This window comes from Daucus carota, chromosome 1, assembly GCF_001625215.2.
Source record: "Daucus carota subsp. sativus chromosome 1, DH1 v3.0, whole genome shotgun sequence".
Classification (NCBI taxonomy): Eukaryota; Viridiplantae; Streptophyta; class Magnoliopsida; order Apiales; family Apiaceae; genus Daucus; species Daucus carota.
The window spans coordinates 56149229-56161741 of record NC_030381.2 but is presented as its reverse complement, the minus strand read 5'-3'; the positions used below and the strand labels follow the sequence as shown (position 1 = coordinate 56161741).

Sequence of the window (12513 nt, the reverse complement as noted above, 5' to 3'; positions counted from 1 at the left end):
AAGAAGTAATAGATTGAAGCTAGTAAACGGTTCTCCTTTCGTAGACACTCCTCTCCATAAATTCATGACCCTAGCTGTGACTTTCCAATCATAGCGCACTTTGTTTACATCTTTGAAAGAATCGCATTTTTTGGAAGACATGTTATTGTTTTTATGTTTTAGCTGAGCTATGTTGCTAAGGTTTTACAACGGGTTGTTTTTATAGACTGAATAAGAGTATATGCTCAGAAAAGCTGATTGCTTAATTGCTTTGGTAGATGCTTCATAAATAAATGTTGTAGCTGTTCAAATAGTGCAGCAAATGTTCTGAACATAAGAAATAGTACAGCTGTTTCAAGAGGTACAGCTATTACTGATATTTAGATACTTATATCAACTGAGCACAAAAGATTAAATGTTTGCAGTTCCTATTCTAAGCATTCTGGAGTAGACAACAAAAGAGGTAGCTATCCTGCCAATCCTGCAAGGAGATTTTGTTCTGATATGATAAGTAAATGAATTTGAAAATTCAACTTAACAACAACAAAAAACGTTTTCCTACTTGCAATATTAGGATTTCTTCATCTTAGTGTTAGGTGTTTCAGCCAAGATCCCACATTTAACAGGAATTTTGTTCTTGATGCCTCTGGGCCTGTTGGAGGACTTCTCAGTTGGTGGAGAGGATGTTCTGGGTTCAGCAACAGTTTCGGATACCTGATTTGACCATATATTAAACCAGATGAAGTTAATAAAAGTCAATTTGAAAGCAATTGTTTTGATGGTTATGAATTGGGCTAAATTCATAACCTACCGTTTCCATAGTATGGTCAACTGTTTCCGCAGATTTTAACTCTGCAGGTTCATTTTCACCCAAGTTCTCTTCAGGATTATCAAGCTTCTTTGCTTTGTAAACCTTGCACGTTTTGTTGATATTCAAAGCAGAAATGGTAATTGTGACAATATAATCTCTCTTCTCAAATTGTTTTAGCAAAGGAGGGAAAGTAGAACCGTCAGCACCAACCTAAGCAATGAAAACAACAAATCATCTTTGATATTTCAAGTTTATTCTTTAAAGCAAATATATTCTCTAATTAGAACCTGTGATTCATCATTCTCAATATCAAATACTTCTTTGCCAATGATACGTTGGATTTCGTCGTCTGGGAAAATAATAGCTAGAATCCCAGAAGCATCAGAACAAACCGTCGTCAAACGAAACCTAGTTGAAGGAAACAAAATATAAATCAGCGCTAACAAATTAATTGTCTTTTTATATTACGCTAATTTCAGCATAATCACCTCTTGTCTGGCCACGGTATATTCCTCTTACATTCAGTTGTGCATCTAAACCTACCCTCCACCTTATTAACCTCTTCACCACAACCAGGGCAACAATTTTCATACCAATTATATTGTTCCTCAACCTTTTTCACTTTAACAGAACAACGAACATCCTTCTGTTTAACATTAGAAAAAATTTGTTAATATTTGCAAATTATTCTGTAATTCCACATATAAAGATCTGACTACATACCTGAATGTGGGTATCAGTTAAGTTTTTAATCTCAGCAATAGTAAACATCTTAGATAGCAACTGTTCTTCAGCCTTCTTCCTTGTAATACTACAAATGTATTATTTACATTAGTTACAACTGTTATTGAATGTTTACCCTATTGTTTATTATTTGAAGAACACAACAATTCTTTCTACCTGTTCTCAAATTCTATGAGGCTGTAATGTTTAGGATTAAGATAGAACCTTGTTGCAGGGTAGTTGGTCAAGTAGAGTTCACCTATTTCCAATAGACTACACAAAATTAGAGTTCTGCTAAATTAATGTAGGGTAGTTGTAGACAATGCCCTATGCAAACTCACCTTCATATTTATTAACTTTAGCACAGGCTATAACAATAACAACCTCTGCTTCTGCCATTGCTTTCAAAGCTTTCTCAAAACTTTCACCAAATAGATTGAAGAATGTCACATTCATCTGAGCACTAATTAATTCATGCGATACATCAGTATATATATGAAGAGAGTTTTAAAATAAATACTCTACTCGGCACTTAAAGTGGGTTTAATATAATACCTGCCATCAAAGATTTTAAATTTGACATTGGTTTTTTTGCTGTCCTCCTTTGAAACATAAGTTGAGAGAGCAGATTGCTCTAATTTCCCAATGACATCTACAGTAAAGAAACAATATATTTACAAACTAACAAAAAAAGTAGCTCATATATTAAAAAGATATCGGTATTACCAACTAAGAAATAGTTGTCATTGAAAATCTTCTCCATTTCTTGCAAAGGAAAAAAATCAAATGCATAAGGTGGAATTGTAAACAGCTCCTCAGTCATCTTCTTAAGTTTAGTTTGGTAGTCAAAGAATATGTGTTTCTCATTCCTAACAACTCTGTTCTGTTCCTTGCCTTCATATTTTTTGACTTTAAAATTGGAGATATGGTAGACATCACCTTCCTCTATTAAACTTTCAAACTTGTCACTTACTTTGTCCATAATAAAAGCATGAATTCGACAACCCTGACCAAGGAAACATCAAATGAGTACTCATGAATGTAGGTAAAACTCATTAATTGTTAGCAGGTAGCCTATATAGAAAGAAGTATTAATACCTGGACATCTGTCAAGACCATATTGTATCCTCTGAATTCGTTGGTGGTACGGTTGATACTTTTCCATAGTGCTTGAACTCTAACAGAAATCGACCACTCGCTACGCTCAGTTCCAATCTCAAGCAAGCTATGAAATTGGTTAAACATCTCTTGCAGCTGGAAAAGAATGGCTTGGTAGTGCTGAGATTTGGTTTGGTACTTCTGGAAACTGATGGAGAAGATATTATGTGTAGATCTGAATGTGTGGATGAAAACAAAAGCAAAAAAATAGGGTACATGCTGAGGATAAGTGGGCCAATATGAGTACTATAAAAAATTCATTGTCCTTTTATCATCTGTACAATGTGATATGTTTTTTGTTTTCATTCGAAGCTTAAACTTCAGTTCCAATATATCATTGGATCTTGCTTAAACTGCATCTCCAATATATCATATAATTGCAAAATCTAAGTTGTCATTAAAAAAAATATTAAGCAGACATAGGAAGTAAAATTAAGAATCGATTTCGCAATAATCAGTTGAATGAACCGATGCACCATAACAGAACAATGATATCTTGCAAATAATAGGAGCACTGCCTTATGCAAAAGAGAACATATATATTTGATTAAAGCAATCTCAAACATCAGCAAACAATATTCAGGTTGATACAAAAAACCAAGCTTGCCATTACTGGCCAATATTTTATACTCTAAAAAATTATGCAGATGGCAAATTATAAAAAATCTCCTTGTAGACAACATTTTTAGTTACATTTGTTGGTGAGCCATTGCTAGAGTTTATGAAGACTTTAAGTCCACCAGGAGAAGTAACTCTACTGACAGCAACATAGTATTGGCCATGAGTAAATACAGGGTTTGGCAAATATAATCCGACTTTAGCAAGCGACTGGCCTTGTGACTTGTTGATGGTCATGGAATAGCATATCTGAAGTGGCATTTGTTTCCTGATGAGCTTGAAAGGCAGTTTGGTATCAGTCGGGCATAACTCCATTCTAGGAATGAAATGTCTTGAACCAACGAAAGCTCCACAAATGACCTCGCATTCAACACAATTTCTTAAACACTTTGTCACTATCATTCTGGTACCATTACACAGGCCAAGAGTTTGATTGAGATTGCGCATTAGCATGACAGCAGCACCAACTTTGAGTTTCAAATCGTGAGCAGGAAGTCCAGAGATGTTGAAAGCGTTCAAGTACTCAGGTGGAAAAGCAAACCCCAAATCAGATGCAGTGCCACCGAAATCTTCAGCTCGATCTACACTAAAATAGGTATTTTGTTCACCAGGCAGGTTTTCAACAATTTGAGAATTCAAATGACCAACTACCTGGTTTGTAGGAGTGAGTATAGCTCTTTCACTTATATAGCTAGCTGACATGTAATTTGACAGCAATTCTGGATAAGTCCACTGTATCATGTTCTCAACAGAATTCTGTACATCAGGATCACAGAAATTGATAGGCAGAAGAATGTCATCTTCTTCATAGGTTATGTGAGATTGTTGAGGAGGTTTCAGAGTACCATTACCTATTTTCAACACCCATTCAGCAAAAGTCCGCAATTCTTCAACCTCCTCTGCAGTGTTGCCTTGATTGAGCCTCATATTACGATGAAGAATATAAATTTTGGCATTATACCACAACAATGAATTTGTGATGCACGCCGAAACAATGTCACCACGAGAGGCATAATTTATAACTGGGAGGATCTGACGAAAATCTCCGCCTAAGAGAACTGTAATCCCTCCGAATGGCATTTGATATCTGTTTGGATCAACAGATTTCATTATATCTCGTAAAGAACGGTCGAGGCATTCAAATGCGTACCTATGTTGCATAGGTGCTTCATCCCATATGATTAGACTTGTATTTCTAATTAGCTCAGCTATATCAGAATCATGAGCTATCGCACAAGAGGAGTACTCATCAAGCATTATAGGAATTTTGAATCGGGAGTGAGCAGTGCGTCCGCCTGGCATTAGGGTGGCAGCAATTCCAGATGAAGCCACCGGTAAAACAATTTTGCCAAGTGAGCGCAGCTTGTAAATCAATGTTTTCCAAACGTAAGTTTTACCACATCCTCCGCTACCATATACAAAAAACAGACCTCCTTCATTCTTCTCCACTGAGCTGAGAACAGCATTATAAACCTCTTTTTGTTCAGGATTACAGTTGTGATATAGGCTTTCAAATTCAGTTGCCATATTTTCAAGATTGTAACTTGTTTCCTCTAGTACCAAATTATTCTGACCAGTTTGCAGGTAGGATGAAGGAGGCTGTGGCAATTGACTAAAATGTTTGATAGATTTACCAATGGATTTGAGCAACTTATCAATTTCTGCAAAAAAATAAATATATATTTAGCATCAATCTAATGGAAATACTATACAATATGTAGTAACCATGTGAAAGTAGTTGCAATTATTGTATAATCAAGAAGTGGCCTGCAAACAGTGAATGGTTCATAGTGAGAAGAAGGAATGTACAATACCTGCAAGAACATAGAATTGTAGTTGCTTCTCTGAAATGGTTGTAGGTTCTTCGCCATATAAATTCCTACGTTGGAGCAAGATGTCATCAGCCATGGACTTCCATTGTCGTTGCCATAGATTTAGCAGGTCAGTAACTTGACAGTTAACAATAATATGGACAAAGAGCTGTCTGATTTGAGGAGGCAGCCCAGATTTAGCACACTCTTCTATTACCTCATGCCACTCTTTGTCATCGTCCAATAAACCAAGATTTAAACATGCTTCTTTGAAGGAATTGTAGCATCTACCATTGACAGTCTTCAAATGATTGTAAGAGGTTGGGCCGCACACCTTTGTTAGCAAAAGACGAAGGTACCAAATCTCACCAGCACTATGATGTGTATATAGCAATCTCCCAATTTGACTTCCTTTCTTCCTCATTGTCCATATCATATCTACTTCATTCCATACGTAATGCTCTGGGATTTGATCATATGTATACTTTCTTGCAGATGGATCTGTTTGGTTAAGTAGAAAGAAAGCTTCCAGCTGTGAACGCTTGTGCCTATTCCTCCGTGCAACTTTCTCTAAAGTATCATTTTCTGTAAATGTGCACGTACGTTCCCCAGGCAGGTGGAATGAAAGACGATGCACAGATATGGACCGGTAGTGTATTGGATATCCAAAAATGCGGTAAGCTGCCTCGCACGCACAAATATACCGACCATCAAAATATGCATTTATTTCATCAACTGGTTGATCAGCTCCAACTGTTGCATTACCATTCTCAGAAGAAATTTCAACCGTGGCACGATCATGTCCTTTTAAGCAATATTTGAATAAATATTTTAAGCTCCTAGCATGACAACAGATTTCTACATTCATGTGGCACTGATACTTGACTAACAGATCTCGGTTGTATGGAACAACCCATCTGTTGTCAAGATAAAACTGGCCCTTCTTGACATTTATTCCAGTGTTCCTACGTTTGTAAATGGGAAAACCAGATTGATCAAAGATGGTGCTGGCATTATACCTGCATTACAGTATAGGATATTAGGTTCCACAATTGATGATTTATAGATAGATAATGGCAAGTATATATAAGTTAGTCTCTTACTTCTTCGGAAAATGCTTTGTACATTTAAAATTTTTCATGCAAGCACATTTCGGGTTCTGCAAACCACATGGTCCATGGATCATGAATTTGCTGACAGCATTGAAACCTTCAGGATCTTTCAATGGATCTGGAATCTCGGCAGATACATAATTGTCGACATTGGTACTCAAGTTCTTCTTCGAGTCTGAATTTAGCCAGATTAGCATATGTACATGTGGTAGACCACGTTTTTGGAACTCCACTACATACATAACTAACAAATTAAATAAATGTCAGTAATTGGAGAACGGAAATAGAAGATTTAAAAAAAACATAATCGAAATTAAATAGTACCTCCTAGGCAGGTACCAAAATAATTCTTCTTCTTAATGTCATCTACAATTTGTTGTAGCTTCTGGTGAAATACTCTTGCTATTATGTCTGGAGAGTTTTGTGGTGAGCAGCCGGGTAGATGCTTCATCATTTCTAAAATTTCATCCCATAAAGCATTGCAAGTCATTGTGAGGAAAATATCCGGATGACCTATGACGCGGCAGACAGCTAGTGCGTCTTGAAAATTCTGCTGCATATATCGCCTGGATCCCAAAAAATTAGCTGGTAAAATGAAGCCTTTACCAACATTAGCAGTGTCAGTATTTCCCTTTTGAAGTTTCTTGGAAATATTCGTATACAAATCACTGCGCAAAATCTTTTGATGAGTACGTAGCCACCACAAACGCGCCTGCTCTACAGTAGAGAAAGCATCTACAACATATTGTTGGAACAAACGCCCACCCAAACGAACTGTAAGACCTGTTGAGCAGAAAATTATTTCATTATGTTCTCAAACGATAGAAAAAGGAACAAAAAACATAAGCAGAACCAAATAAGCAGCAATACCTTCATTTTTTCGAACTTGTAGTTTGTAAGAGTAGTACTCTTTCATGGTAATGCGTTTCCTCTTCTTCTTGTTCTGGTTGTCAGGATCAACATATGGAATCTCATCATGGTAACCATCTTCACCCATGGGAAACAGTAGTGGGTATTGAAGAGCCATAAGTGAGGGGTGTACAGAGCAGATACGTTCATAAACTTTTACATTAGGATCAATATGAGTCTTCTCAATAATAATATCCCTTTCACCAACTGTAGTGTTTATGTCTCCAACCAAAACAGCAGCTACCTCATCTGATGGGCCGATATTATTTTCACGGCCACTCTCCGAACGACAGACTTTCATTTTTATTCTAAGATTCCTTATTGGCTGCTCTTTGAAGCGATCCCTGGCTTGTCTAAACTTCCTAACCAGCTGATTAGTTTCATCTAGCATCCTTATCAAGCCTTCAACAATCTCAGAATTGACAGGCTCACCATCATCAACCCTTACCCATTTCATCCTATTCTGCACCTCATGTTCAGTGTCGTATATATAAAGCTGGCAAAACTTTGGATCTTTTCCATCATCAGGGATGAGTGTACCAAAGACATGGTGATTTTGACCATTGAGACGATATACATAAGGAGCTCTTCCACGATTAATAGAGTAGTCAACCTTTCCACCAGTAGAAGTAAACGAAAACATTGCATTGTATAGACGGATATTCTGCTTAAAATGCTTTGACTTGTTTTTATCGGTGTACAAATGCATGAGGTAATCAGGAGTAGGTGGAGTCGGTGGAAGTTTAATGGTACCTTGTCCACAACATGTGCTAAACTTAGGAATACCCTTTGTAACATTTTTATTCACCCTCTCCTCTTTCCACATAATAGCATGACATTTGTTACAGCACTCGGTAGGAGGTCCCAAAGACGCATAGCCGGTGGGCACTGCAAAAATTTGAAGCCTCAATTCCTAAATGTTGTAGAGGAATCATTGCAGAGTGGAAAAGAATAAATTACCTTGATGCCTAATATGAGCATCTTCATTCTGATCCGGTTCTGATGAATCTTCAGTTACATCACTGCCATCTAAAAAACATAAGAATATATTTGAAAACAGTTGAGGAAAAGATGATAGCATTAGGTAGGCATAATCAGAACAGAAGAGAAAAAAATTGGGGAAAAGTTTTACAATCATCAGGCAGCGGTTCTTCGTCTTCAGAAGGTATATCAGTAGGATGGGAATTCTCTAAAATAAATTAAAACATTAGAGTCATTAATGTTGGATTAAATGAAAATGTCCAGGATATAACCAGATTTTTAAGGATATGAGTTAGTACCAATGTCTTCATAATTGGTGTCGTCAACTGTTGGGTGAAACAACCGTGAACAGGGTACTTGTGTAGTGTCAAGAGAACGGTTTTTTTCATTCTGCGTTGTACATGAGTGGGGACTATTTGTTTGAGCAAATAGATTCTTGAATATATCAGAACACGGGACTGTGGAAATAGATAAGCTCATCAATTATGTAAAATATGCTAGATTTCTGGTAGAATATATTAAGTTTAAACGAAAAAATTGCAACCTGTTGTCTTTTTTTTTTTTGATCCTTGAGTACTGGTGGATGTTGTTGTGCTGCTTGTTGCTGCTTTACGCACATTGTGTCTGGTACGGTTGGCTAAATTATAACCATCAGAATACAATAAGCATGTAATATCTTATTTATTATCAAAATAAAAGGTCCACAAAAAGTATTTAATACAAAAACCTACCAGATAAATTTGTTATATTAGATAGTGGTTGTCTAGAATTGTACATAGGCAGCGGGGGGGTATCAAATCCATCAGTATCAGCAGCAAAAGAACCGGGAGTAACATTTAACCCACCTAATTTACCACAATACACCACCATTTTAGATATATGTAATTAAAGCACTAAAGTATAATCCATGTACTCAACAATATGTGGTAAACAATATACCTGCCGACTTATTTGCTGCAGAAGGGGGGGCTGGACAACGACCACTGCCACTGGTACGGGGACTATTTGTTGCAGCAAACAAATTCTTGAATATAGCAGAACATGGGACTGTGCAGTTTCAAAAAAATCATCAAAGCTTTGTGAAAATCTTGAATATAGCAGAACATAGTAGCATATATATTTTTGGATATTAAAACTGCATCATAAATGAAATTAAAGGATTGTAATATCGGAACCTGTTGAAACGTTGGGTGTAGCTTGGGGAGTATTGGTGGATGCGGTAGTACTGTGGGTTGTTGCTTTGCTCACACGTTTTCCTTTACGGTTGTCTTCATTAAAATAAGAAGAGAAGGTGATTTAAACATGAAATTAACATAAATTAATTAAAAGGATTATAACATTCGAACCTGTTGAATCGTTGGGTGTAGCTTGGTGAGTATTGGTGGATGCGGATGTACTGCGGGTTGTTGCTTTGCTCACACGTTTTCCTTTACGGTTGTCTTCATTATCATAAGAAGAAAGGGTGATGTAAAACATGGAATTTCCTTATATGAAATTAAAGGATTATAACATTGGAACCTGTTGAATCGTTGGGTGTAGCTTGGGGAGTATTGCTGGATTTGGTAGTACTACGGGTTGTTGCTTGAACTACATTATTATCATAAAGAATAGAGAATTAAAACATACATTTGACATGCAATATAGGTAAAGACAATGCGCATACCTCCTAAATTTGTTATATTGCAGAGTGGTTGTCTAGAATTCAAAGTGGGCAGCGGGGGAGTACAAAATCCATGTGTGGGACTGCCATTGAATACACCTAGAAAAATAGGTAGAAAAATTGACAATTGCATTACTCACACCATTTCATTTACGGACCAACTTAAAAATCATAAAATTAAAACACAATGCACATACCGCCTAAATTTGTTATGTTCGAGAGCGGTTGTCTAAAGTTGAATGTGGACAGAGGGGGAGTATGGAATCCAACTGAATTACCAACAACAGAAGTGGGACTGCCATTCAACACACCTACAAAAATAGGTACAAAATGCAACAATTGCTTTACTCACTCTGTTTCTCTTTTACAATCTTTACAACCAACAAATGAATTCAAATGACAATGCGCGTACCGCCTAAATTTGTTATGTTAGAGAGTTTTTGTCTAGAGTTCAATGTGGGTTGAGGGGGGGTGGCACTGCCATTAAATACACCTAAAAATAAGGTAGAAAATGCAACAATGAAATCTCCAACAGTTCCTCAATGTATCAACAAATAAATGGGAGCAGTGTGGGTTACAACTTACTCTGTGTATTTGAAGACTCCTGATGTGTTCTGTTCGACCCATCAATCTTTCTTCTCCTTCGAACTGGGCTGTCTACATCTCAGTTGTAATAAATGAAAAAAAACCCGACATAAATACAAATGAATGTAACAACCATAAACACAGGAGAATATATGAACACAAAAAAGTATCAATCACCTTGCAAGGAGGTAAAATTATCAAGCTTCAGATGATCCCAATTAGCCTGCAAGAGCGGAGAAGGCATCTGTTATCCTGAATAGTGGGAAGATACATGAAAAAATTGCAGGAAAATACATACCTCTCTCATAAATTCGCGGCAAAATCAAGAGATAAGAAAGAGTTTGAGAGATGAGAATTTGAATTTGGAGGGTTAGGGTTCGTATGTTGCAGCTGCTGAAGAGTGAATTGAGATCTAAATTTGAATCCATCGCTTGATTCAGGAGTAGTGGCCAGCAGAGCCACGAAGTTGAGAAAGAAACAAAATGGACTTGAAACTCCAGCAGCTGAATGTCCTTCCAATTGAGGAAGATTACATAAAATTAATATAATTAATACAGAAATTCACAGACAGGCAGCACATGTGTTGGTAAGGACGCCGCAATATGACAAATCGTGTACTGTCGGAACTTTAATGAAGCTTGACTGTTTGTAATACATGCTTTGAAAACGAATGGCAAAACTTGTAATTTTGCATGAAGTTTTAGGGTAGGGGGTGTAAATATGTTGGTAATAGGATTCAGGATTTATTATATAGATAGATTTTAGATTTTAGGTTATTATAGATACTAGTTGAGAAGCCGCGCGTTGCGGCGGCCTATAAAAATTATATTAATGATCTAATATTAATATTTGTAGAATGCAATAATTTTGTGGCTTTATATAAAAAATATATTAATGATTAAAAATTAATATTTGTAGGATAAATTAAATTTTATATTATAAAAATCTTGATGTAATGCCAATACTAATATATAAAATTGCAAAATTAGACTATAATTCATGTTGAAAATATGAAAATAAATTTCTACACGTAATTAACAATTTAAAGCACGACAAATCTTAATTTTATTTGTGTTTTTTTCTGAAAAGTAATCATGTTCTTACATTGTCACCTTCCTCCAATTTTTTTGGATTGATTGTGCACAAAAACATCTAACTTAAATTCATGCGATAGCGGTCTATAACTACCCTTACTAGCAACAACTTTTATTTTTTAATACTGTATGAACAGTCTTCACTTAAAAGTTGTTTGAACGGAGCAAACAGATAATGCATGAATAATATTTTCTTGTGTGCAAAGTAAATCATATAAAAATTAACAACAACAAACATGTCCGATGAACAAAACAAATTTTATTAAAGAATAACCAACAAACATACATCACTAATAGTTAATTTATTGATATCATCCATTAATATCATGTCAAGACTATATTCTTCTCCCGTATTTGGATTTGTCGACTCCCACGTAGCGGTCTATAACTACCTTTACTTACAACAACCTTTATTTTTTTTAATACTGTATAAACAGCCTTCACCAGAAGAACGACAACACCGAGTTAAAAATCGAGCAATAGAACTATCACCATAGAGAGCTAGGGTTGTGATACTGAAAAAGAAGGTTGTGTTAAGATGATCCAAAGCCCTACAACCTATAGGGGTATTTATAAGTGCAGAGAGACTTGTGTACTACTCTTTCCCATAATTAAATAATCTGAAACAAAATCAGATTAAAACTTTCAAGCTGCTATATTCCATAAATAATCTGAAACAAAATCAGATTCTGAAACTTGCTTCTAATATATCCGAAACTAAAAAAGGCAGTTCTAATTATTGATATTTTTCATCTAAAAATTTCAGAAAATTAGAAAATTAAAAAAATAAAACGGAGCGAAGTGAGAGGCGCCACCTACACGCCCCTCGCTCCTCCTTTATATAGTAACTAGTTGAGAAATCGCGCGTTGCGGCGGCCTATAAAAATTATATTAATGATTCAATATTAATATTTTTAGAATAAAATAATTTTGTGGTTGTCTATAAAAAGTATATTAATGTTTCAAAATTAATATTTGTAGGATAAAATAAATTTATATTATAAAAATCTTGAGGTAATAGCAATACTAATATATAAAATTGCAAAATTAGATTATAATTCATGGTGAAAAA

General features: G+C 35.7%; 3 protein-coding genes and 1 non-coding gene across 4 annotated transcripts; all 4 read right to left on the bottom strand.

Moving 5' to 3' along the window:
- Positions 1 to 549: 549 nt before the first annotated feature.
- Positions 550 to 2758, bottom strand: LOC108225442 (replication protein A 70 kDa DNA-binding subunit B). The gene is made up of 10 exons (XM_017400301.2): positions 2612 to 2758; positions 2240 to 2519; positions 2069 to 2165; positions 1855 to 1976; positions 1691 to 1772; positions 1514 to 1601; positions 1279 to 1436; positions 1078 to 1198; positions 791 to 1000; positions 550 to 693 (listed from the first exon to the last, which is right to left on the bottom strand). The coding sequence occupies exons 1-10, from the start codon at positions 2756 to 2758 to the stop codon at positions 550 to 552; spliced, it is 1449 nt and encodes a 482-aa protein (XP_017255790.2).
- Positions 2759 to 3310: 552 nt separating this feature from the next.
- Positions 3311 to 4591, bottom strand: LOC135150662 (uncharacterized). Its single transcript, XM_064087469.1, has one exon. It carries the CDS (start codon positions 4589 to 4591, stop codon positions 3311 to 3313), a length of 1281 nt encoding a protein of 426 aa, XP_063943539.1.
- Positions 4592 to 5474: 883 nt separating this feature from the next.
- Positions 5475 to 8582, bottom strand: LOC108197869 (uncharacterized). Its single transcript, XM_064087468.1, has 8 exons — positions 8402 to 8582; positions 8254 to 8310; positions 8082 to 8150; positions 7083 to 8009; positions 6537 to 6995; positions 6204 to 6444; positions 5586 to 6119; positions 5475 to 5538 (listed from the first exon to the last, which is right to left on the bottom strand). Exons 1-8 carry the CDS (start codon positions 8580 to 8582, stop codon positions 5475 to 5477), a joined length of 2532 nt encoding a protein of 843 aa, XP_063943538.1.
- Positions 8583 to 8857: 275 nt separating this feature from the next.
- Positions 8858 to 9363, bottom strand: LOC108225421 (uncharacterized). Its single transcript, XR_010289773.1, has 3 exons — positions 9278 to 9363; positions 9042 to 9149; positions 8858 to 8947 (listed from the first exon to the last, which is right to left on the bottom strand). It is a non-coding gene; the product is annotated as an uncharacterized LOC108225421 (transcript).
- Positions 9364 to 12513: the final 3150 nt, after the last annotated feature.

Excerpts from the sequence above, each read along its gene's own strand:
- LOC108225442 (XM_017400301.2), bottom strand. The coding sequence starts at position 2,758 with ATGTTTAACCAATTTCATAGCTTGCTTGAGATTGGAACTGAGCGTAGC. Across the intron at positions 2,520-2,611 it reads TGGTCTTGACAGATGTCCAG|GGTTGTCGAATTCATGCTTT; the intron begins GTATTAATACTT and ends TTCCTTGGTCAG. Across the intron at positions 1,001-1,077 it reads TTGAGAATGATGAATCACAG|GTTGGTGCTGACGGTTCTAC; the intron begins GTTCTAATTAGA and ends TTCATTGCTTAG.
- LOC135150662 (XM_064087469.1), bottom strand. The coding sequence starts at position 4,591 with ATGCCAGGCGGACGCACTGCTCACTCCCGATTCAAAATTCCTATAATG.
- LOC108197869 (XM_064087468.1), bottom strand. The coding sequence starts at position 8,582 with ATGAGCTTATCTATTTCCACAGTCCCGTGTTCTGATATATTCAAGAAT. Across the intron at positions 6,996-7,082 it reads ACAAGTTCGAAAAAATGAAG|GTCTTACAGTTCGTTTGGGT; the intron begins GTATTGCTGCTT and ends TCTGCTCAACAG. Across the intron at positions 6,120-6,203 it reads ACAAAGCATTTTCCGAAGAA|GTATAATGCCAGCACCATCT; the intron begins GTAAGAGACTAA and ends ACTGTAATGCAG.